The sequence below is a fragment of the Watersipora subatra genome, chromosome 8 (assembly GCF_963576615.1).
Source record: "Watersipora subatra chromosome 8, tzWatSuba1.1, whole genome shotgun sequence".
Classification (NCBI taxonomy): Eukaryota; Metazoa; Bryozoa; class Gymnolaemata; order Cheilostomatida; family Watersiporidae; genus Watersipora; species Watersipora subatra.
Window position 1 is genome coordinate 20,462,208 of NC_088715.1, and position 26,719 is coordinate 20,488,926.

At 34.3% G+C, this 26,719-nt stretch overlaps 1 protein-coding gene across 1 annotated transcript in view; it reads right to left on the reverse strand.

Annotated features, from left to right (window-relative positions):
• Positions 1 to 26,719, reverse strand: part of LOC137401602 (tetratricopeptide repeat protein 28-like) — a 63,692-nt gene that overhangs the window by 22,615 nt on the left and 14,358 nt on the right. Inside the window, exons 9-16 of the mRNA XM_068088033.1 lie at positions 24,688 to 24,957; positions 22,373 to 22,597; positions 14,977 to 15,168; positions 12,094 to 12,252; positions 9,164 to 9,289; positions 6,759 to 6,865; positions 6,011 to 6,071; positions 2,789 to 3,016 (exon numbers count right to left, since the gene is read on the reverse strand). Of these exons, the coding sequence (XP_067944134.1) occupies positions 2,789 to 3,016; positions 6,011 to 6,071; positions 6,759 to 6,865; positions 9,164 to 9,289; positions 12,094 to 12,252; positions 14,977 to 15,168; positions 22,373 to 22,597; positions 24,688 to 24,957 (1,368 nt within the window). The remainder of the gene's footprint in view (positions 1 to 2,788; positions 3,017 to 6,010; positions 6,072 to 6,758; positions 6,866 to 9,163; positions 9,290 to 12,093; positions 12,253 to 14,976; positions 15,169 to 22,372; positions 22,598 to 24,687; positions 24,958 to 26,719) is intronic.

Here is a 26,719-nt window from a genome sequence, read left to right on the forward strand (position 1 = left end):
ACTGCAATCACCTGGTTTTTTCAGTTACCTCTCTAACATAACTTCTTTGAAAGAGTTTGAAAAAACCTATTTACTCTGTTTGACTTCTGCTTCTTTCATTAAGTATTACAAGTTTGGAACTTCACTATGATATTGAATTTGATAGCAACTTACCTATTCTAAAGGCTATCACAGTCAATGGAAAGTTGTTAATGTCTAGGATCAGAGTTCCTGCTTCTATATACAAGATTAGGATTTACATTAGAGTGTTAAAGTGTTCGTCGAATTCTAGACAATTTTATTTTATTTTTGTTATACACGAGGATTTTTATATACCTTTGTTATATACAATTATATACGTATATATTATTGTTGTTCCCTGCTATACGTGGAAAATCAGTCTGCCTAAGCATCGTCTACCAAAGCTACTATAAAATAAGTAATATAAGCAAACTAATGTGAAGACAAATGATAAACTGTTTTTCAGCAGCTAAAAAGCCTACTAACTCGAGCTGTCGGCTGCCTATGTTGAAGAGTGGTAACTACACAAAGAATTTCAAACCATGAAATTTTTACGGGTTTCACTAGTAACCAATAACAAGGGTAAAATTGACCACCATTCAAGTTTAGAAAACTGAATTTTAACCATTGCCCATAGCCTTGAGACTATCAAAACTGAGCATTAATCTAATAGATCTATCACTGAACATTAATCTAATAGATCTATCACTGAGCATTAATCTAATAGATCTACCACTGAGCATTAATCTAATAGATCTATCACTGAGCATTAATCTAATAGATCTACCACTGAACATTAATCTAATAGATCTATCACTGAGCATTCATCTAATAGATCTACCACTGAGCATTAATCTAATAGATCTATCACTGAACATTAATCTAATAGATCTATCACTGAACATTAATCTAATAGATCTATCACTGAGCATTAATCTAATAGATCTATCACTGAACATTAATCTAATAGATCTATCACTGAGCATTAATCTAATAGATCTACCACTGAACATTAATCTAATAGATCTATCACTGAGCATTCATCTAATAGATCTACCACTGAGCATTAATCTAATAGATCTATCACTGAACATTAATCTAATAGATCTATCACTGAACATTAATCTAATAGATCTATCACTGAGCATTAATCTAATAGATCTATCACTGAACATTAATCTAATAGATCTATCACTGAGCATTAATCTAATAGATCTACCACTGAGCATTAATCTAATAGATCTACCACTGAGCATTAATCTAATAGATCTATCACTGAGCATTAATCTAATAGATCTACCACTGAGCATTAATCTAATAGATCTACCACTGAACATTAATCTAATAGATCTATCACTGAGCATTCATCTAATAGATCTACCACTGAGCATTCATCTAATAGATCTACCACTGAGCATTAATCTAATAGATCTATCACTGAACATTAATCTAATAGATCTATCACTGAGCATTAATCTAATAGATCTACCACTGAGCATTAATCTAATAGATCTATCACTGAGCATTAATCTAATAGATCTACCACTGAACATTAATCTAATAGATCTATCACTGAGCATTCATCTAATAGATCTACCACTGAGCATTCATCTAATAGATCTACCACTGAGCATTAATCTAATAGATCTATCACTGAACATTAATCTAATAGATCTATCACTGAACATTAATCTAATAGATCTACCACTGAGCATTAATCTAATAGATCTATCACTGAACATTAATCTAATAGATCTATCACTGAACATTAATCTAATAGATCTACCACTGAGCATTAATCTAATAGATCTACCACTGAACATTAATCTAATAGATCTATCACTGAGCATTCATCTAATAGATCTACCACTGAGCATTCATCTAATAGATCTACCACTGAGCATTAATCTAATAGATCTATCACTGAACATTAATCTAATAGATCTATCACTGAGCATTAATCTAATAGATCTACCACTGAGCATTAATCTAATAGATCTATCACTGAGCATTAATCTAATAGATCTACCACTGAACATTAATCTAATAGATCTATCACTGAGCATTCATCTAATAGATCTACCACTGAGCATTCATCTAATAGATCTACCACTGAGCATTAATCTAATAGATCTATCACTGAACATTAATCTAATAGATCTATCACTGAACATTAATCTAATAGATCTACCACTGAGCATTAATCTAATAGATCTATCACTGAACATTAATCTAATAGATCTATCACTGAGCATTAATCTAATAGATCTACCACTGAGCATTAATCTAATAGATCTATCACTGAACATTAATCTAATAGATCTATCACTGAGCATTAATCTAATAGATCTACCACTGAGCATTAATCTAATAGATCTATCACTGAGCATTAATCTAATAGATCTATCACTGAACATTGATCTAATAGATCTATCACTGAGCATTAATCTAATAGATCTATCACTGAACATTAATCTAATAGATCTATCACTGAGCATTAATCTAATAGATCTACCACTGAACATTAATCTAATAGATCTATCACTGAACATTAATCTAATAGATCTACCACTGAACATTAATCTAATAGATCTATCACTGAGCATTCATCTAATAGATCTACCACTGAGCATTAATCTAATAGATCTATCACTGAGCATTAATCTAATAGATCTACCACTGAACATTAATCTAATAGATCTATCACTGAACATTAATCTAATAGATCTATCACTGAACATTGATCTAATAGACCTATCACTGAGCATTAATCTAATAGATCTATCACCTCTGGAGGGTTGGGAGTTGATTGGACGAGAACCTCTATAGCGGTCTCATACTGTTCGATGCTCTTCTCCTCAAAGGAAAGACTGCTGTACGCTTGTCCGAGGGCATCATGAACCCTCCAGAGTTTATTGGCATTGTCTGTGATGGAGTAGCCATTCTTCTTGTAAATTTCAAGTGCTTTTAGCAACTCTTCAACAGCCTCCTTGTCATGATCCGCCTTGCAGTATATCTGTCGCAAATTAAATATTTTCAAACATTTTTACAAAACATCATTGAGGATACCAGAAAGGAGCGCCATGGGCTAATGATTAGTATGCCAGCTAATGATCAGTACAACAGAGGTTCGAGTCACTTAACCCTTTCACTGCCGAAGACGCATAAATGCGTTTTCATGGGATGACTGCCATAGATGCTTTTTTCCGCCTTTCCCAGCATTTGCGTAGTTATCTAATTTTATTATTCGTTGACAACATAACCCACGGTCTTTAAGACTTTTATGAAATTGAAAGTGTTGCCTGAAGATTTTTCTATAAAATTAGCCTAAGTTAACGAAGCAACTTAAAATTTTTGTTTGAGAATTTCTAATTCAAAATGAAAATTTTTGTGTGAGTTCATTAATTACCGCACGCGAGCCAGAAAACAGGTAATTAGCTATGTTGATGACATTTTAGCCAATTCAGATTCAGATTTTCAAGATTATACAATAATTAAAGCAGCAGCACTGACTCTGATAGTAGTGAAAGTAATAGTTTTGTAAGAGTAAGGAACATTGTGGAGGATCGTTTTAGCTTCGCATCGATCGTAGCTTCACATAGCTTCATCATCGCACAAAGTATAGATCCATTGAATTTTTGCATAGCAATGTTGGTTAAAATGTTGAAAAAATAAAATATGTAACAAAAATGTTCTAGATAGAGATTGAAATTGGAAAAAATACTGTTTACATATCATGAAGCAATATCGGCAATTTTCAGTAAAATGGCTGGCACTTGGCAGATACTTGAATTTGTAAATGGTTGGCAGTGAAAGGGTTAAGGACCACTAAGGGTTAAGGGTGTGAGCAAGGACATCCAACCACAATTGCTTCTGCGCTACATCAGTCGAAAGTCTGTAGACCCAATCAGAAAAACCTGGAAAATTGCTTTCTTGCAGGAGCATCAGACTATGGACAATCCGCGAGTTTTTTTGACACAACAAATCACTGAAGATAACCCCAACAATTGGTACAGGAGTTATCATACAAGTTAAACATTTTGTTTTAGAACAAGTACTACATTATGCCTCCTACACTTTCAAAACTCAAATAAAATGCTTTACTGAACTCTGATAGGAGATAATGGAAAGCCAGTAACAAACTCGAGGACTACCTCAGCAGGTGAGGGAGCTCATTTGTGTGCACACAGCACCCTCAACTTTTTTGAATAAAAAACAAAACAATTTCCAGATGTAAAAAAGAAAACTTAAAACTCTATTAAAAAAAAAACTTTTAGCGGTTATCTATGACTTGTGGGTAATTAAGCAATTATTCCCTACCTTATCATAGTGAGTACCCAGTCAAAATTTTAGAATTTTTCTTTTTAAGAAAAATAATATATATGTTATATATACATACTTATATATATTGTTATATATACATATATACTGCCAAAGTAAATAACTTTCTAATATATAATTGCTTAGGTAAAGCCTTTTTAAGAGCACAAACTAATGAGACGATAGGCTACATCTTCGAAACGGACAGTATTTAAAAGCGAAGCATACACTATTCTTCAAACTAATTATATACATTATGTGACATTTATATATATATATATATATATATATATATATACATATATATATATATATATCTATATATATATATATATATATATATATATAGAAATACTTCATTTTATACAAACCTGAGCTTGCAAGCTTAAACTCAAGAAACGAGCTTGTGTCAAAGTGCAGACATTCAAATAAGCACTTAATTTGCAATGCTGTGACATGAACCAATTAAATTGTTGTATTACCGTATATGTAGCTGGCCTTTATCGTTAAGCTACTCGATGTGTTTTTACGTACAGTCATATGAGCTTCAAATCATTTTAATTTTACCTGATGAATGGTAGCAACCATGAAACTTTAAGTTGTAAAATGTTTTAAAAGTTTTCAGTTCTTAATATAGTTTATATAAATGCTCTATTTTAATATTGAGCACTCTCTTCTAGTGAACTGCAACCTTCTTCTTCATCAGTATATATATATATATATATATATATATATATGCATATAAACATATATTATATATATATATTATCTAGTATATTACAATATTAATATAATATTATTATAATAATATACTAATATAATATTATATATAATATATGTTTATATGCATATATATATGCTATATATATGTTAATATATATAATTATATATATATATATATATTCTTCTTAAGTTTAAAGTAGGACAGTCAATAATTCAGATGCCATTTTAGCTATTATGCATGAAATGGTATTACAAATTGAGAATCTGTATTGAACAGTTTTTACAGAAATTATAATTTCATCATTTTTATTTTGAGAACGTATCCTTAAAAAATTATTCTCAAATGAGATACATCCAAATGGAATTCCTCTATTTCTGTATTTTGCTATACAATACTCGAATAAACCAAGTTAAATAGGGTTAAAGAAAAGTAGTGTTGAGAAGGGCTAACTTGCAATAGTAGGTGGTCACCATAAAGTGAGAAACGGAGACAACAATAGTACTATTAATAATGTAGTCACTAAAAGAATGAGGACGAGTTGTCTATCAGGTCAGCAGTTACATGACCACACGGAATCGGTCATGTGACCTCATTACAAAACTACTAGTTCATCTACGAGGCAGCAAGCAGACATGAAAAGTTGAGATTTACAATCACAATGTTTTAGCAAATTAAACAAGACTTTATTACCATAGCTAATTAAAACTATTATTCATTTACACAATTAAATTATAAGAATTACGTAACACAAAATTATAATAATGTTCACCGTTTTTGACAGTAATAGCTATTGGTTTGGTTTCCTGTCTATAATCCTTTTCTGTTTGACCTTAACGTGTAAGTTGCTTCCTCATTCCACAGAGTTGACTCCACCTACACACCTAGTCTTATCTCTATGACTGTGCTGCTGGCTGCACAACTTAAATGACAGCACAACCAAAGTGAAGCGTACTCAAATCAGCTTACCCCTCCAATCGAATAATGGGTGTCTCCAACCTCGGGATGGTCCTTCCCAAGAACAGATGTTCTAGAATGAGCATAAACAGTGACAATGTTACAACAGCCCTTGGAGTGAGAACGAACGTACAGGCATACTTAAATAAGGCTCGCCGATCTACATCAGCGACTAGACACATATAACAGCTTGGCATAACAGAAAACTATACAAATATACAAACAGCTCTTAACCAAAGGAACACATCTTAATTGTGCTCACTAACGAATCACAGTTCATCATAGCGCAACGAAAAAGGCAGCTCCAGTCCTCCGACACTGACAAGCACTACGTATTTAGGCTGTTTTCATACTGGACGTGCCTGTGAAGCAGTTAGAAATATAATACCCTTATATAATATATATATAATATATTTATATATTATATATAAATATATTATATATATATATTATTATGTAATATATATTATATAATATATATTATATATATAATATATAATGTAATTCAGATATATAATACCCTTCAATATGCAACAGCTAGTGAAGAAGTACCCAAGAAGTTGACAAGCAACAGTTAGCCAACGCGTTATCATGCAGGAGTGCCGTACCAGAGAGAAGGCAACTCTAATTCTACTATGCAGCAACTATCTTGCGTGTCACCTTAGATTAATTAACTAGGGTGCAAACCATGGTGTTACTATAGGAGAGTTAAAAAGATGCCAACAAGCAGCAGCAAACAGTTGTAAAAGAGCAGACGTACACACTATCAAGAGCTCTTTTGAAAAATTCTACCGATTCAGCGTGTTTGTTGTTCTTCTGCTTGAGTTTTCCTCTTTGTATAAGAAGCCTGGATTTTGAAACTGCTTTCTAAAATAATAAACCATTATTAAAATACATTTGTACTTTTATACACACATACACCTGTGTACATATATATCGTACATATATTGTATATTCGTATCAATTGAATTTATCATTTATACATGTAGATATACCGAATATAAATATATACAGATATATGAATCTCAAAGTTTGTCTTTGAGACTTATATATTTATATATTACCAAAGTGAATATCGAACGCGCTTCGGTATGTCCAGCTATAGCTACTAAAACCTCGAAATTAAAATCTCGCATTTTGCTGGATTTGAACTCGCGGAGATTGCAACCGCAGGTTTGCAAACCAACTGTATAACCACGAGTCTACAAAAGCTCTTACGATTCATAGCTCTTACTATATACCGTATGCATCCTTTTTCCGATTTCACACACTAAATGACGTATTAATTGAAATTCAAAGAGCTCTATGAAACACGATGCTTTTTCGTGTTTTTGTGAACCTCTATTTCCGATTTTTTGTAAGGTCTAATTGCTATATCGCAGTCAAGGCTAATACTTTTTACGCGGATAATTGTATTATCTCGAGTAGGAAGAGCCTCTACATTCTCTATTCGGTCAGACATAAACAGTACGATATCTCATTTTTACATTTGTGCCAGTATTGAGAGGTACCAGTATTTGATAGATTTTGATTAGACTTTGATAGGACTTTGACTTTAGATTTTGATAGATAACTTCTGCTGGAAGAGTAACCTTCTTTATACACACAAATTTCTAGGCAACGAATTGTTATTATTAATTCAACATATTCAGGATTTTTATTTTGTTTTCTCAGTTCGTATTATTGGATCATTACCAAATCATCTTTTATTGTAGTCGTAGCAAAACAGACTTAATTTAGATAAATCAAATAATATTACTTGCTAATTATTTCACATTTACATTAAAAAACTTTTATAGTTGTCTTATGTTGTTTTTTAATTTATTTGACCTGCACATAAAACTTTCTTCATGATATGAAATTTGAAAGTTACAGTTGTTTGACAAAGTTTGAAAACCTCTACAGTTGTTTTATTTTTTCTCTCAATTTATTTAGACTGCACAAACACTTTTCCCATGATATGATGTTTGAAAGTTAGAATTGTAACTGTTGTTATACGTTAAAATAAAAATAAACTTTCTGTGCACAAACTTTTATTACTCGGGCAAAGCCGGGCCTTCACCTAGTCTATATACATAGACTCCGCACAAATACGGGAAATGACAATAAATAGCTAGTCTAAGGAACAAACTAGCCTTTCCTCAGACTAGCTGTTCCTCAGGATATATCAAATTATAAATGGCCCGAGAAACAGCCGTTCCAAGGCCTAGTCCATTCCAAGCCACCACAAAACTCAGATATATTGGTATAAATTATAAATATGATTAATGGTTAAAACCTATAACAAATACATGCTAAAATTATATTATTACATTACAAATAGCAAAAATTATGCATAAAAAGAGGGCCACAAAATTACCTCTTCAGAACTGAACTTTTACCGAGCTATGCAAAGATGGCGCGAGGAGTGTGAGAACGACTGTCAAAGGAGGTGGGTATTGCATTGTTGTCTGGGTTTTGTTTTGCACACAATAATGTTAAATAAATGTCACAAGATATGTTTTAATAACTAACAATGAACTGAAAATGCAGAAACTGAATTGTTAGAAACTAAAGTTGTCCTACCCTTGAAGTGACACATGACAACTCCCAAGTCTATAATGAATGATAACCTTATTATTTACTGGTGTGCTAGCTGATGAAACTGGTGCATTGTACATCATACCTTCGGAAAGCAAATCGACTACATTACAAAACAAACTATTGGGCAAAAATGCGAAAGGCTTTTCGTATCTAAAAGTTTTTTTGCAAGTTGAAGCAAAATTTTTACCAAATGATATTTCGTAACTTGAACATTTTGTATGTAGAGCCCTCCATGAGTAGAGGTTAGTACTGCGCGATATCTTTGCATGTACATTTGATTATTTGGTCTCTAAATATATCGAATATCGAACATTGGAGTTGTCTTCTTTCGATATATAGTGTTAAACTTTAATATGAATGATATGAGAGGAGATTGGTTAATATTGATTGAAAAACAGGAGTTGTCACCTCTTTGCAATAAAGAGAATAGACAACTCCAGTTTTTCAAAATAAATTTCGATATTCATAACGACTTGAAAACTGACCAAATATAAAATCATCCACTGAAATATATCGTCACATCGAATTATATCGTGTTATCGTGCAGCACTAGTAGAGGTTTCATTGTAATTACAAACTGACCTTTTCTTCTTCCCTAGAAATAGCCTCTACGCCTCCCCGAGTCAGAGGTGTTCTCACATCACTTCGTAGAGGACCCACATTTTCAGCACCTTGATGAGCTTCGCGAAGTCGCGGGGTAGTTTTGGGCTATAAAAACAAGGAATTATTCTATAGAATTGACTAATGTCAAAAGGAAATATTCTAGATTAATCTAGATTAAAATTAATCTTATATTTATATAAGATATATATATTTATATACATTATATATAAGTAAATAGATATATATATATATTATATATATGGAATAAATTTTAAGTTATAGTGCCCAAGGTTAACAGCTTTACCAGCTCTTCAAAACAGTACATAACAGAGAACAAAACATGAAAAGCAACGCCTTTCATGCGTTTATAAGAACTCAGAACTCAGTTTATAAAAACCCTTTATACAGAACTCATTCCTTTAAATGTACTTGCAAAAACTCTACTATTCAAATGTAACTGGGCAACTTAATCTCAATCTAAATTGCTAGTTGTAATGAGTAAACTGATAGTCCGCTGGTCCCTCGTAGATCTGATGTTCCCTAGATCTATGAGGATCTGGAGAACACCAGATCCTCGTACTTTACTGCTGCCACGCTGTTTTTAAGATTGTAGTATTTACAAATATAACTATCAAAATGTTTGAAAAATTATACTTCAATATACAAGTACCGTATTTTTCAGACTATTAGCTGCTACTTTTTTCGGATGTATTAAGCCATGCGGCTTATTTAGAGGCTGTGGCTGTTCTGTGGTTTTTCGTTCACCGCTAGGGCGCACTAACCGGAATCTCCGGTTAGTACAATACAAAAGGTGCGGCATATGTATTGTTTTATTATCGGTTTTTTAAAAATAAAGCAGATGCGGCTTATATAAGGTTGCGTGGTTAATAGTCTAAAAATATAGTAAATAATTAAATATTGTAGTTCTGCTAATTTCATTACCAATTAAAAACAGCGCATTTTAGAAAATATTGATTCTATTAACAGAGCTCAATGCGCTCAGTAGGAATTGTCCTACATCATTTAATTGAGAGAAGTCATTCATGTGTAATTCTGGCCTGCTGGCCTAGAGCAGCTGACCAGGCTAGAGGTCCCAGTTGAAAGTGAGGAAGAGAGTATGGAAATTCCTAAGCAGAAAAGGTTGTCTCTGCAATCCATCAAATTTTTATTTTGTAATTTTAAAACATTATATTATGGACAGAATATGTTCAGTTTCAATTAGGGACAAGTTGTTTTTCTCTTGGTTGCTCTTTATCTACATATGCTATATCTGCTGTATCACAAAACTATGATTTTGTAATCTTCCTTGATACCGCCGCACTGAAAAAATAACATAGATAGTAATTGAAAGGATTCACAAACTAATGCTTGCTACCGGACTAGAACTCATGACCCTCTGTTCGGCAAACCAACACTTTAACAACTGCACCAATCCATCCACTTTCACAACTGCAGAATAATCTTTAGTATAGTGAGACTGGTGCTCCGTGGCGTTACAAAATTCTCTCGTTAGTGATGAGTTATATGAGCAGCAGACTCGCAAAATCAGGTCTACTTCAAGCAATACTGGGCTCAACTGGTAGTCTTAGAACTTTCATTATCCATATAGATGTGCCACAGTCTGTCTGATTACAGACTCCAGAAACCACCTTTGCTTGCAATTATCCTCAATAAAAGTGCTCATGGATTATTTTTGTAAAGCAATTAGCGCTGAAAAACTAAAAGCCTATCTATCTGATTAATAACTCAAAAAATAGATGCGTTTTCCCATGCCTTAGGGGCAAGTGCCTTCAATGAACGTATTAATGGATTGTCATTTCCTGTTGTCACGAAAGCTGTGTAGCCATTGAGTTGGGAAGAAATCCCGAGCAGCCCAGTACTTACCGCTAGTATTCATTCAAAACTTTAAAATTGTGCAGACCTAATATGTGTACACGCAAAAATAGGGTGAGACAACTTCGAGTTTTGTTTGCGGCAACCTTATTTAATCTCATCCTGGTCTCTTTTTAATGAGAACAGGAGACACACAACTCCTATTATCTAATCATATATAATATTTCTTCCTTCTTACAGCTATGGCTAGGCATACAACCAAAGGGAAAACATTACAAGTACTGGTTGGAGCTAACTGGCGAACATAGAACAAATAAAGGAATGATGTTTTTTTCTCTATGCTTTCATGATGCGCAACGTGTGAATTAGGTGGTTCTATGGACATTCGCATGATACGGATTGACTCAAGTGTCTTGTTGAAAAAAGGTAAGGAATTGTACGCTACCTATAAGTTAATAATTAGCGACACCGTTAGCGACACACGTGTTCCCGAAGCAAACATGTAAAACTAGATCAAGAAAATATGAACGGAATAATTGAAAATGTTTAAAATTGAAAAGCTGGTGCGGTATTTCATGCGCAACATTCGCAAGTGCTGTTTCCATTATTCGCAAGCATGATGGATTCGATCTAATTTTGCTAATTGCGAAACCCGCTTAGCTGGCAGATTTATGCCGTTTCCATGATGAGGATAACTTGCGTATTGACTCAAAGTTGCGCACCATGCGCGCCATGGAAACATAGTGTTTGTGTGAGAAATCCCTCCCAAGTAATGGAAGTATGATGTCTGCACAGCTTACTGCAAGCAGAGGCTGTGCATGTTTTTACAAGGATTGCTGCACAAACAATAGCTCTGTGATCTTGGCTGAACATGTCTGAGTCCGGTGGCAAGTGAACTTCAATGACTGCAGCGAATATGCCCAGTTGCAGAGAGCAATTTAAGATTGGATGTCATTCCTGTCCAATAGCCTTTTTTGGGAATTAAACCCCCGCCCTGTTGTTTGTAGGTCATGTGTTCTAGACCACGAGGCCACAGCTGACTTTTTCTTTTTACTGAATCCAGAATAAATACGAACCCTAGCATCGAATATATCAGCTGCCGGAGGATTTCTCCTTGTATCATCATTAACTTGTGGGTCAGCTCGTGCAGCGACTTCCTCCCTTGCGTTTGTCTCAAGCATATCAAAATTCAGAGATGGTGACGATGAGCTTGAAATATGCTCCCCATTCGCAAGCTACAAAAAATTGATGATGTAATTACACTGTGGAATTTTTCAGTGTTTTCGATAAAGCTGCATCAATGTTCACAATTAAAATATTTGAAAAAACCAAATTTGATCTAGTGACAGCAGCGGGTTAACGCTATGTAAATCTATTACTCTTGCTTCCAGCAAACCCAGTTCAGTTATAAAAAAAAGATCACCTTCTTTTCTCATGCACTAATTATAGCAAACAGGTTGTAGCCTTTGACCTTGCCTTGACCTTATTTTACTGTAACTAGACTTTGGCTATTTACAGAATGGAGAGGTATTATCTACGATAAACATGCCAACTAATCATACCTTAATTTAATTTTTCATAAATGAAAGATGGGATACGAGAAGAAGAATAAGTTCAAATATCTAAAACAGTAGAGATGAACAAAACCTTTTTCATCAAAAGGATATTGTTATATTGGTGGTAATAATAAAATAGTACATTTTTAGAGATTGTTTAACAAAAATAGAAAAACTATGACTTGTATCACTATATCACCGACAATATATAATGTGATTATATAAAATGTATATTATATATATATGTATAAATACTATATGTATCATATATACATGTATCATATTATGTGTGATTATACCCCTCAAACTTTATATGCTGACTCGCAATGTGTCACATGACCTTGCACAGTTAGTTCAACCAATAGGATGATTGAAAATATTGTTTTTACTTTTCAACCCATAAATTGTAAAGAGGTCATGAGTTTAATTTAACTATTTTTTGAAATTTCATTTTTTGTAATTGGCAATATGATTATGTTATTACACTGACAACAGAATTTGCAAAACAGGTGAATTTTTATAATTTCCAGGTTTAAACACTGTGAACAGGTCAGGGTTTGATTTCCATCAAGGCAAGTGGTAGTGGTAGGAAAGGCGCACGACTTTACATTGCTCTCTCTCTCTCTGCCAAATCAGCTTATACCAATTAATCAGTCACTTAGATATAGGATTAAAGCTGCGCCAGACAACAAATATATACAGTAAAAACCCTACTTATGAAATTAATTAATTCTGGAAGAAATTTTTGTAAAAGAATGTTCCACAAAACTCAGAGATAACATCTGCATGAATACATGTGATTGTTAAAACCTGTAACAAATACACTTTTGTATTAACAAACAACAAATAAAAAAATAAACAATAGAAAGAAGAAAAAGAAAGAAATAATGATTAAAAACTATAAACGGTTGGTTTGTTTGTTTTGGGTCGAAAAGGCTAAAAGAAAACAGAGTGGAGTGGGGAGCCTGACGGTTAGAAGAGGTAAGTTTTGTATTGTTGTCTAGGTTTAATTTTGCTCAAAAAAATGTTTTTAAGAAAATGAGTAAAAAATTTATTTACATCAGCATAAACTGAAAAAACTGTCATCATAAGGAAAACACAGAACTTGAATTTCTAGACACGAAAGTTGTCCAACCCTATATATGCTATATGATAACTCCAAATTATACAGTGAACGACAACAAAACCATTGTCGTTTACGATTTTTCGCTAGCTAATGAAATTGGCCGCAAGTCAGGTCCAGTAGTTATCCAGTTTTTGTACCCACCATAAACACAACTGCCAAGATGCAAAACCAACAAATTAGCTTTTCTGGAGACGAATGGAATTTCAGCCTTTAGTATCTAGAACGTAGAAACATCTTTCACAAGTCAAAGAGTAATTTTTACCAAAAGACGTTTCATAATTTGAAAATGTCATACGCAGAGGCCTTCATGAGTAGAAGTTCCACTAATGGTTCTACTGCAATTAAAATTTGGACATTTATTTTATGTAATTTATCCACTGTTTAAATATATGAGCAGATTAAATTAAGTTTAAATAATTAAAAATTGATGAAATTACAAAAATTAATTAAAAACTAAATTAAAAATCAGATTAAAGATCTCAGCTGAATATGATAAATGAAATACAAAAAGCCTGCCCGAATCAATTTATTTCTGCAATCCTTGTGCAATTTCTTTTTGTAATTTCAAGACAGTAAATGAAGTACAGGAAAATTTCAATTACAATTTGGGACAAGCTGTTCTTAAACATTTATATTAGCTACTTTTTATAAGTTTATATTAATTTATAACTTTAAACAACTCTTAAAATGTGCAGATCTAACATGTGTACATGCAAAAATAAGGTATGACAACTTCAACTATTGTTTATGGCAATCTTGTTTCAGCCCGATGAGATCAAGAGGCACACAACTCTGATTATCTAATCATATTTTTACTATCTTTTTATTTTTACTGCTATGGATAGGCATAGAGTCAATGGAAAAACATTACAAGTGCTGGTTGGAGATAACTGCTGAAGACACAAAAGAAATTAAGGCATGATGTCTTTTTGCTTGAGAAATCTTTCCAAGGTAGAGTATGATGTCTATTTAACTTACAAATAGACATGTACAGCAGAGGCTGTGCGTGTTTTTAAGAAAAGTAGTGCATAAACAATGGCTCTATGACCTTGGCTGAACATGCCTGAGTTCAGTGGCCAGGGAACCATGATTGGACCAACCATGACTAGACTGAGAACCAATGACTGGAAACATGACCAGCAAGCTATGCGAGGCTAGATGTCAATCCTTTTATCACTAGTGGCCTCTTTTGTAAATTAAACCCAAACATATTGTTTGGTTCTAGACCACAAGGCCATGGCTGCTTTTTACTAAATCTATGAAAAGTAAATACAAACTCTATCAGCCGCTGTATTAGCCGGTGGAGGCCTCCTTCTTGCATCATCATTAGCTTGTGGGTCAGGTCGTGTAGCTTGTGGTCGTGCAGCGATTTCCTCCCTCGTGTTTTTCACCCTTTCAGCAGTTCTGGAACCAACCGTCTCAAGCGTCAGAGATTGTGATGAGTTTGAACGACGCTGCGAATTCTCAGGCTACAAAAAATTGATGATATTGTACATTGTGGTGGTTTTGATGTTTCCCTTAAAATTTGAGACAATATTTTTTAAACATTCCCAATTGGCCCTTTCGTCTATTTATATTTATCAACAACTGTAAATGGGTAGATTTAGCCTGTGATCAAGTAAGTTCATAGCTCTATGCAATTTCATAAGGTATCAACTATTCAACCATCAAAGATAATTGAATTTGGTTCACTTCATCAGACTGCAATAGGTCAGGTTCAGCTATGCATAAAAGACCACCTATCTTTCTCATTCACTAAATATAGCAAACTATTTGCAGCGCTTGACACTACGTCACTGTAATCTTTTGACTATTTACAGAAAGGAAAAGTATCACCCACTAACCATATTTCATTCAGTTTTTTAGATGAGAGATGGGATACAGACAGAGTAATTTCAAAATAGGTTGAGATGAATAGAACCTTTTCATCAAGAAGATATTGTTATATTGGAGATAAAATATAATATAAAGCATTTTTAGAAATTCATTACATTTAAAATTATTCTTCTTTATGCATATCATATATTCTTTATGCATTTTGGCCATTGGAAAAAAGAGCAAAGCAATGGGTTTGAACTCTGCATCACCACCTACACGACCCGACCACCTTTCCCCATCTAAGTATATAAATCTCAAAGCCTGCCGTCGTTCGGTCTGTCCAGCCACAACTATTGAAATCTAGGAATTAACAATCAGCTTTGTGCTGGATTTAATCTCAGAATCTCCCGTTCACCAGGGGATAACCTAACCAATTAAGCTAAGCGAGATGGAATCGATTCATTGGGTGATATGAGTCATTATCTCGGTTAAAATATGCATAGCACTCTGCATTACGTCACTAAAGCTTGCTTTCACGGCTCTTGTTAGTAAGTTTAGCAATACTGATACTAGCTTACTCAAATTAGTCATTGGCAATATGCCAGGCTAATGTCAAGTAGAAAGCAACTACATTACCTGCCACTGTTTATAAACTGTTTTTTAATACTCGTGCAACACCGCTCATTTGACTAGTTTAAAAATAATTGTGGACATAGTTATTACAAATGTCGATCTCTTACGACGCAGACTATTTTAAAAATATGATATAATTAGTTATTTCTCTACTGCAGATTACATGTTTCACCTCTTAAAAATTGCCAAAAAGCTTTGACTCGGAAAAGCTTCGCTCTATTATATACATTCCCTTTGTATAATTAACCAAAAAACTACAGTGAAATCAGGTTAAGTGCTGCACCTTGTTTGTGATATTTAGAGAAGGAAAACTGTAGGTGATCTTATTTCTATGTAACTGAGCCAGGCTCACTGGAAGCCGGAGTAATGGATTTACAGTACGTTGACTTGCTGCTGTCTCAAGAAATCAATTCCAATTTTTTCTGATAGTTGAATAGCAAATAGCTTAAAAATGTGAAAATAGGGCTATGAAATTACATGATCACAGGCTGAATCTGCCCGTTTTTAAAGTTGTCGATAAATAGATGAAACGGTCGATTGCAAATTTTTAAAAGATATTGTTTCAAATTTTAATGGATATATTATATATATCATATACGGTCAAACATGGATAACTCGCCCACGGATAGCTCGAACACATAGTTAACTCGAACGGTTTCTTTGGTCCGTTCCCGCGTAATGATAAATTACTGTAGATAACTCGACTTCAACTCTGTTAACCCGAACAGTTTTTTGCCCAACGGCTACCGAGACGGTTGTTATCGCTTTAGAAAATCACTTTATTCCAAGTCATAGAGGTAAACCTCAACTTTTCGTAAATCATAGGCGTCGTTATTACCACCATCAGCAAAATATTTTTGTTAACGACTTTTCTAAATGTTTGGTGAATTTTGATTTTTACCAAACATCCGCTTAGCGATCGCCTTTCGGAAGCATGGAAAAGTGAGGTGACCTTCGCATAAACTTCAAGAAAAATCGGCAAAATTGATCTCGGTTAAAACGCTCAAAAGAAAAAGATGTCTTTTCTTCTGAGCATTTCAACAACGATCAAGTTTTGCCAATTTTAATCTAAAAAACGTCCTGACAATAACATCACCTCAAACAACAAAACAATCTCAAGTGATAGAAAAATCTCCTATACTTTTTGATAAAAAAGTTTTAAACTTTACATTAGAAGCATTTAATTTGAAACAAGCTATTTATGCTTTTGATTTCTATTATAGTTTGTATATGTGCATGTATCTACTAATAAATAAATACATGGACTTGTGACTGTGCTCTGATAACTTGAACGCTCTGATAACTCGGTCACTTTCGCTCGGTCCCGTGAAGTTCGAGTTATTAATGTTTGACTGTATTTATATTATATATTCTGTAACAAACTGTATCATCCTTGTTTATGGATCCTATCTCTGATTTAGAAAAAATAATAAAAATTAAATATGATTCGTTGAATGTTTATCATAAAATACATGTTGCCAGTCCTAAAAATATCGGAAAATGTTTCAACTTGGTTTTGTCTCCCCTACCTCATGACATGCCAATTATTGCAACCAGGTTTCATGTTCGATATAATGAACACGTCCAATTGTAGAAATGACCATTTCCCAATAACTCATAGCACATATAATTATATTAACGTATAATTTAAGTATAAGTATATTACATTAAAAATACATTATTACTATTATATATTAAATTGTATTAAAATATAATCCTAGCACTTCTAGCAAAAAAATTCCTTGACGGATGAAGTTAATATATTTGAATGATCACATGTTTCGACTATCATACGCTAGAACGAATGTTCTTATAAAAATACATCACATCTCATTATATTTTCTATTATTTATATAATTATATATATTATGTACTATAATATATATATTACATTCTCTCGACATCGTATCTCCTTGTATTCTCTATTATTTGTTGTATATATTATGTGATATAATATACATATTACCGTACCTTTCGGACTATAAACCGCATCTCTATATAAGCCGCATCTGCTTTATTTTCCAAAAAGCGATAATAAAACAATACACAGGCCGCACCTTTGTATAGGCTGCAGAACTCAGAACGTTGCTTTTTGACGCGGCAGCAACTTTGCTGTTTAAAAGGATTATATAAACCGAGTATTAACCGACGCTTGTTAACCTAGTGTCTAACGGAGCAGTACCGTTAGGCAATGTTTCGTATTTTCTTTCACGGCTAGAGGCGCACTAACCGAAGATTCTGGTTAATGCGCTCTAGCGGTGAAAGAAAAAGCCACAGAATAGCCGAACCTTTATATAAGCCGCATGGCTCAAAGCATCAGAGAAAATTAGCGGCTAATAGTCCGAAAAGTACGGTATATTTTCTACATTGTATCTCATTATATTCTGAAAAACTTAATAAAAAATAGTTATTAAAATACTTCACATAATTACAAATAACACCGAAATCAATGCATTACAATGAACTCTATAATTATAAACAGGAAACGCAAAAATCAAAATTTTATGAAATTTAATTACATAAAGTAATAATTAGGAAGATACCTTTGTCTTAAATAAACTGCCTTATTGTTGAAAAGAGATGAATTGGGAGTAGCCTTGGTACAGATTATCTGGTTCAGACAACAGTCATTAAAGAGATATAGAGCTAGACTAACTTAGTCTGTGACCTTTATATCAACATGACCTAATGATAATTTGTTTTCATATTTGACATTTTTACACTTGATCATTCATTAATACTCTTCTCTTTCACTCATTTCAGGATTTCACTTTATTCCTGATGACAACTAGTAAATGACTTGGTGGATTAAAAAAAATTATCAGAAGACATTTGCTTGTATTTTTCTATAAGCTTTATTTTCAGGAAAAATGCTGCATTTTCCTTTTAAACACGGCTATGGCTTGCACCAGCCTTATGAACCACGATTATAAACAAAAAGAGGAGGTATGAAGCATTATTTTATGTAATATGAACAGAAAATAGAGAAGTAAGGAGAACTGAGTACTAATGTAACAAATTACAAAACGAGTATGTGCCGAAAAGTTCGAACGCCGTGTTTTTGTGATTACTTCATATGTCGGATAAAATCGTAGCTAAGATTTTTAATCAAAAACTGTCAAAATAAATTGTCAATTTTTTTTAGTTTTCGATTAAAAAGATTGTCAAAAACTGCTATGTGAAGTTGATCATACATCGAGGTTTAACTGGCGAATATGATAGACTGTATTACTAAACTTGCAATGCTTTTTCAAATATGTGATGGCCTCAGTAAAAAAACTAATTAAAATTTCCTTCTTTCCAGCCTCCGTGGTAGTATAAAGGTAGATACCAGAGCAAACGAAAACATCGAGAACAAACATTGCGCAAAAAAAACTCTTTATAGATCTCTCCTAAGTGAAGATATTCACATAATCAAGGTATTAAGGTGATAGCATAGATATACATGTATATACCTAGATTGGCCAATAGGGAAAAAGCCTGTCAGACTTAAATAGCATGACATAACGTCATTGTATTGTACCTCACGCTTGACTGCACTGCTGGTAACAATGAAGCTTATGAGAATTTGACAAAATTACATTTATTTTCACATAAAAACCTTCTTGGATACATAATCCAGTAAACTAAAGCAATTCTGTGATAATATCTGATAACCACCTTAGATTAAAACTATAAAAGTTATGAATTGTTGCGAACAAGTCATGAGCCATCAGAGCTTTATTTGCCACCCTCTCCTATCCCCATTCTCTCTTTTCCCCTTCTCCAAAAAGGAAGTGAGAAGGGGAAAAGAGAGAAGGGAGAAAAGAGAGGGGGCCAAATAGCCCACCCACTCAAAGATCTAGACCCTGGCTAGGTGAATAGACTAATATCATGTTGAACTAAACATGACAAAATATGATGAGCCTGTGAAGTTTTTATCTGATCAGGGAAATGGAACCAACGGCTTTCTTAGCTAGAGCTGGAACAAGACCAAGGAATGCAGGGTCGGACAAGACTCGGGGTCAGCAATGAGGACCAAGATCGGGTCGGACCGGGTCAGCACGATATTTTATTCATTTAAGGTTAAGAGATAGTTCTATTACAGCCTAATGTTGTTACATCAATAAACTAAGATAGAAGAAACCCTTATCACACCAATCATTATATTTTGTGGCTTGGTTTATAAATGCAATCTACAATTTATGGCTAGAAATTGTTGGATCAATGCTATTCAATGAGTGATAGATTAATGGCATGATTTGGCTAGTGTTTTTATTACAAATTTTATTTTCAACTGCAATTATAATCAACAAGAGATTAGTTAAGAAATACTTTACAAATATAGAAATAGATAACCCAGCATAGTAGAAAACAAAAATCCATCACTTCCCTAAAACTTCTGGTATTAGTGAAAGAAACTAAAAATAAAATAAAATTGCTGGATTGAAGGTTCTTAGACGCGCTTTTAAATTCCTCAGGATGCCCTCGTTGTAAATGCCTCAATAGTATTGAGGTGGATCGTTCTTTGTAGCTTAAAGGTTGACTTGCAACAAAATTCACATTACAGTTATTTGGTATCAAAATTTTCACCATGTTTACTCTGTTGTGTTGTAGGTGCCAAATACGTGGAAAGATGATTACAAGCATTTAAAAGCTCAATAAGGAAAAGCCGCCGTAGATTGGAATCTCTTTATTTCGATGACGTAGACATTACAGTTTGGTTATCGTCTTGTCACGTGATGTTCTCACGTGAATTGCAAAGCCAATAAAAAGCTAAATATAAAACTTATCGTAGCACTAGTTTATGACAAACACTTCGGGTTTTACCGAATACCCTGTATCAAATATAGACGTTCGCTACTTTACAGTTTTTTTTCGGCATTATTAAATCGTCAAGTCGTCATCTGATCGCGTGACCCAATATTTCGAAAATAATTTTTGCAGCATTTTTCGATTATCACAGGTGACCAACAGGCTCGTCATGATTATCAGACAAGGATATGTACTCCCTCGAGCTATGGTTAAAAAGTTTAATGACTTTTTACGGTAAGTTATAAGATATCAGTGCTAAAAGTGACAGCATTACAATGACGATAAAACAGACGCGTAAGAACAATAAACATGGTTTTATTGAATGCGTGAAGTATATTTATAAAAATATTTCGACGAATGAGGGTGCGTGAAAGTGTAAAAAGAAACCATTTTGTAACAACTACGTCCTATTTGAGCCATTTGGAAAAGCGAATCCAAACTACGACGGTCTCGTATGGCTGCGATTAACTGTTCGTTTTTTAACTTTTAAGAACTTGTAATCACATTTTCACATATTTGGCACCTACAACACAACAGAGTAAGACATGGTGAATATTTTGATACCAAATAACTGTAATGTGAATTTCATTGCAAGTCAACCTTTAAACAATAGCATGATGTTGAACCTCAGCAACTTCTCCGTGGTAGCACTTAGTGCTAGCCTGGGAAAGTTTTTCACCAATCCAGCACTACTAAGTCACCCTCCTCGCTTTCTCACTGTGGTTGCAAACCTCAATCACCACAGGCGAAGACAAAGTCAAGCCACCACAATTCTTAACTGTGATTAGGGAATATGTTGCTTGGTTGACATCATAGGTGGTAACATCTACGATGCTAGTGATACAATCATTACATTTCAGCTTTGGTGACCTAGCCAGCTGTAAAATAATTATTCTGCCTCATTTTTGACTTCAGACATACTTGCATACTCATCATATTTGGTCATGTTTAGTTCAGCATGGTATTAGTCTATTTACCTAGCCAGGGACTGGCTCTTTGAGTGGGTGGGCTATTTGCCCCCCCCCCCCTATTTCCTTTCTCCCTTCTCTCTTTTCCCCTTCTCACTTCTTCTTTGTAGAAGGGGAAAGGAGAATATAGGGATAGGAGAGGGTGGCAAATAAAGACCTGATGGCTCATGATTTGTGTGCAACAATTCATAGCTTTTATAGTTTTAATCTAAGGTGGTTATCAGATATTATCACATAATTGCTTTAGTTTACTGGATTATGTATCCAAGAAGGTTTTTACGTGAAAATAAATGTAATTTTGTCAAATTCTCCTCATAAGCTTCATTGTTACCAGCAGCGCAGTCAAGCGTGAGGTACAATACAATGACATTACGTCATGCTATTTATGTCTGACAAGGCAACGGGTAGGAATAGCTATTATTGGCCAATCTAGGTTTATATATCTATGGGTGATACAAACTCTTTCATGCTCTCTCCTGCTTGCAGCGATGCTGGCCCCACGACGGTCAGATGGAGGAGGGCCTCGTCTTGGCATAGACTGAACTTCTTCAGTAGCTGATATTGAATGATTAGGTCCAATGGTACGTGAGGAAGCAGTAGACTGATGTGCTAAGCTTGTTCTGACCTCCGGAGGCTGCTGTTGTTGGTGCAAAATTCTGGAGTCACTTGATAATTCATTTACAGACTGCAAGGAAAGGAAAATGTAAAACTAACAAAGCATGGTTCAAATTAGCTGAAGCTACCCAGCCTGTAAAAAATGCTAAAGCAAGAAGCAATTGATATTCTTTGATAACACTGTTACTGATGTAACCAATCTTAACTAACACTGTATATCACAAAGAAACACCTCAACACTGTTTTCCGAGTCAAGGGTTAATATTGTGGCTACATTAGCAAACAACTGAACACACCAGACAAACATATTGCCCGCTATATATCGTAAGAACTTCTTTTTAAATACTATTGAGTTTAAATGTAACAATTTTTTTGCACATGGCTTGATTTGCTTTTGTCAGTGCTGGCTGTTGAAACAAAGTTAACATAAAGTCAAAACCTTGTAAACCATTTTATCATTGCTGTTTCATTTAGAGATTAAAGGAATTTTATTTTTTGACGTAACAAAGATTTCAAGACATTGTTTGGCTGCATTGTGAATTCAGCGCAAGTGATGATCGTAAGCAGGGAAGGTTAACTTCAGCAAAAACACAATCTACTGTAAAACCTGTATTTGAATGTCACCTCTAATAAAGGGCCACTCTAAGGGAAGGGTTGAAAAATAGAGTTCTTTTAATAGACTCTCATAGACATATTTTCCAGTTGTTGTGCCATGAAGACTACGCATTGTTAAGAAATCTTCAGTTAAAATAAAAGTTTTACGGTAAATTGACTAAATCCCACTTTATCATCATGTGTGTCTGTCTGTCTGTGTAAATGCTATGCCTTTTCTCAATTTTGGCCGATTCTATCAAAACTCCACATGCACGTTTTAAGTGCCTTCCTCCAGAACACTAAAAATGTTTTGTTTCGAAACTCTGTATGGTTCTTGAAAACCAGCCTCTCCTATCTGAATGAAAAAGATAAATCCCTGGTATCACCGAGAAATCCACATGACCGGATAGAGCAAGGGTCGGCAACCTGCGGCTCCATAGCCGCATGCGGCTCTTTCATCCCCTCGCTGCGCTCCCTCTGACTTTGGATTCTTTTCCTTTTTCACCATATGCCAAGTAATTTATAAAGCTATAAAAGTTTCATCACTAAATTTTGTAAAATAATTTAAAAAAAATGTAATTATGGTGATAAATCAAACATTGTCGCTTGTTATGCATCATTATTTACGTTCTATTATTATTATTATTAGTATCTTATCACATGATTGCCACGTGGCTTTAATTTTAACATAAAAGTACAGAAAAAACGCTTTACCGGATTCGCGCAGAGGGCCAGATCACTACAAGTCACCCTATAATATTATGTCAACAAACGGGGTTAAACAATTATAAATCTAGTAAGGCTGGCCAGCCACTGAGGTCTGCAATATCGTTAACAACACTACTGACAAACAAAAACACTAATACAGGTAGTACACCTTATAATAATTTATGCGCCAATAAAACGGGCAAAACTATTTTGTTGTTGTTTGCAAAAGTGTAATTTTGTTTTCTCAGCAGGCAAAGCATTATACATGCCACACCATTTCATTTTATGGTGTAAACATGGTATAAAAGCATTAAAAGCTAAACAAAAAAGATTCATGTAGTATTTATTTTTAATTAAAAATATCAAAGGGGGTTTGTGGCTCCCACTGCATTCTTTTCTGCGGAAAATGGGTCCAAATAGCTTTTTGAGTGGACAAGGTGGCCGACCCCTAGGATAGAGGAAGGTGACAGTCATGACCTACTGGCAGATGGGACATAGGCGTGCCTGGGTAAACATAAGTAGGTGTTGCTGAACAAGGCACAAGTGGTAAGAGATATGGTGGCACCAGCCAGGACTGAGATACCATGTTGTGTCATCACCACGAACTACTGCCCGTTGAAACTGATGGAGGGATGTCCGGGAAGTCCCTGGCTACTATTTTTTATAAAAATGCCATTATAAATACAAGCTTTCTATATATTCTTAAAACCTAAAATGTTCCGACTTGCGTGGCATAACACATTAATGAGCTGCAAAGTACTAAAAACCTTAAAATTAAAAGCAAGCACAAGACAAAGTTGTTTTCAAAAATAACGTGATCGGAGAGAGCTTATGAGAGAGCATACTCGAGTCCACAACCTGAGGTACGGTGGTAGATCGAGACCCAAAGCTACTGTTCACTGGTGCAGCCTGGGTAAATCTTCGAGGACGAGGTACAGGTCGATGCCGTTGTGATGAATTTGGCAAAGAGCTGTCATGTGACCTTTGTGATGGAACAGGCGGCTGTTGACTTGAGTTAAAAGATTGGTGCTGGAGGGTTTGATCCACCTCATCAGAGTGGTTTGATGGTCGCACTGTCAAGGAGGATGAAGTTGAAGGCGATAATCTCTGAGTATTTGAAGAAGATGCCTAAATAAATAAGAAACATCGCTCCAGCAACTCACATAGAAATATCCTTGAAGTATTACATACAAGACATGCGAGCATCTCTAGGGCCTCTAGAAAGATACCTCTATGACACATGAACATCCCTAGTTATTAAACAGACTTTTTCTCCCCTGCAGTCGGTTGTTTCGACTGTCTTCTGGTTTAGGCTTTATTACCCACTTTATCAACAGAGTAGAAAACAAAAAATATTAAAAAACAGCTGATTCTAGTTGGTTCAATATCTCGCTGGCAAAAGATAAAACAAAGAGATAAAATGACTATTTAACTAAAAATATATTAACATAATTATTAAAACATAATTACTGATACTGATTTTAACTGGCAAGTTCGAAGGTAGCTTCAACATCTTGGTGACCTTATGACCTTACCTTGGTGACTTGTATGATGCAAGTCTTTCTAAAGAGTGGCAAAAAGTCTGTTGTCGCTGAGCTCTCTCATATAATGGTGAAAAACTATTTCTTTTCTAGCTATAACTATGGTGACAACTTGTTTGATAATCCAATTCACAACATTTCAGGAACTTTAATAAGGCAACCAAATGAAAAGATAGGTAAAAATTATATTGATAAATCCTACTTTGTCATGCCTGCGTATCTGTTAGTCTGCATAAATGTTGTTTCCAGAATTTTTGCGCAATTTCATTCAGCGTTTGCATGCATATGTACTGTGTCTTCCACCAATTTGCAAAAATATTTGGTTTCCAAAAATTTGTCTAGCTCCTAGAAACCAGACCTCTTGAACGCCCATCTAATTAGAATCTCCAAAATGCAGCTTCACACGCATCAACTCTTTGAAGTTGGCAAGCCGGCTCATGCAGCTTTTTGACATTGCCCGGTTCATTTGCTTGTTGCGTGGCAACCACTAACGGTAGCTAAATAACTTTTTTAATTGAGTTCTTCACAAACTCCACTACAAGATACACCTTATTTCACCTCTCAAATCAGCAAGTTAAGTAGCTTTATTATTTTTCAAAATCGGCATTCAAAAGGAAAGCTTAAATTGCCAGAGCCAAGAATCCGCTTAAATTTTTTGGAATGCTATGAAATAGAGTAACACAATCGACATAAATTTGGTTATGTGAAATCTCCAAGGGTTTCTGATTCTGCTTCAAGCAATCCAAAGCGTTTTAGCAAAGTTCTTGATCGACTGATCTGACTGACAATTCACCCTTACTCAACTATCGTTTTTTACACACACACTTTTGGTGTCGAGAGTTTCGTAGTAAGCGTTAAGTATAGAAACTTTTTTTCAAATAGCTTTGAAATAGCCCAATTCAACACTTATATTTAATACAAACTTACAAAGAATCTCGCCGCTTTGAGCTTCAAATAATACAAAAGAGCATTAATCGTACAGCTTCTACAATCCTCCTCACAACTCCTCATGGTGAGAACAACTCCTCATGGTGATTGATGGAAACATGTCCTCTGTAGTGCAATCTAATAAAGCTACTATGATGACGCGGTGTTCACTATGAAGTACATGATTAACATGAGAGGTCACAAAACATGTGTAACATTATTTTGTTGCTCTTATAGCCAATAATCTTCTTGGGGGCAATTTGGAAATGGTTTATTTCTCTAAACCATTTGTTCCCATTATTAGGAATAAAATAATTTAGTAAAGTTAGTTATTTTATAAATCTTTTTTTATTTTTTTTATTTTATAAATAATTTTTTTTATTTTTAGAAAGGAGAATTTATGCTGAACATGATCCGATTTT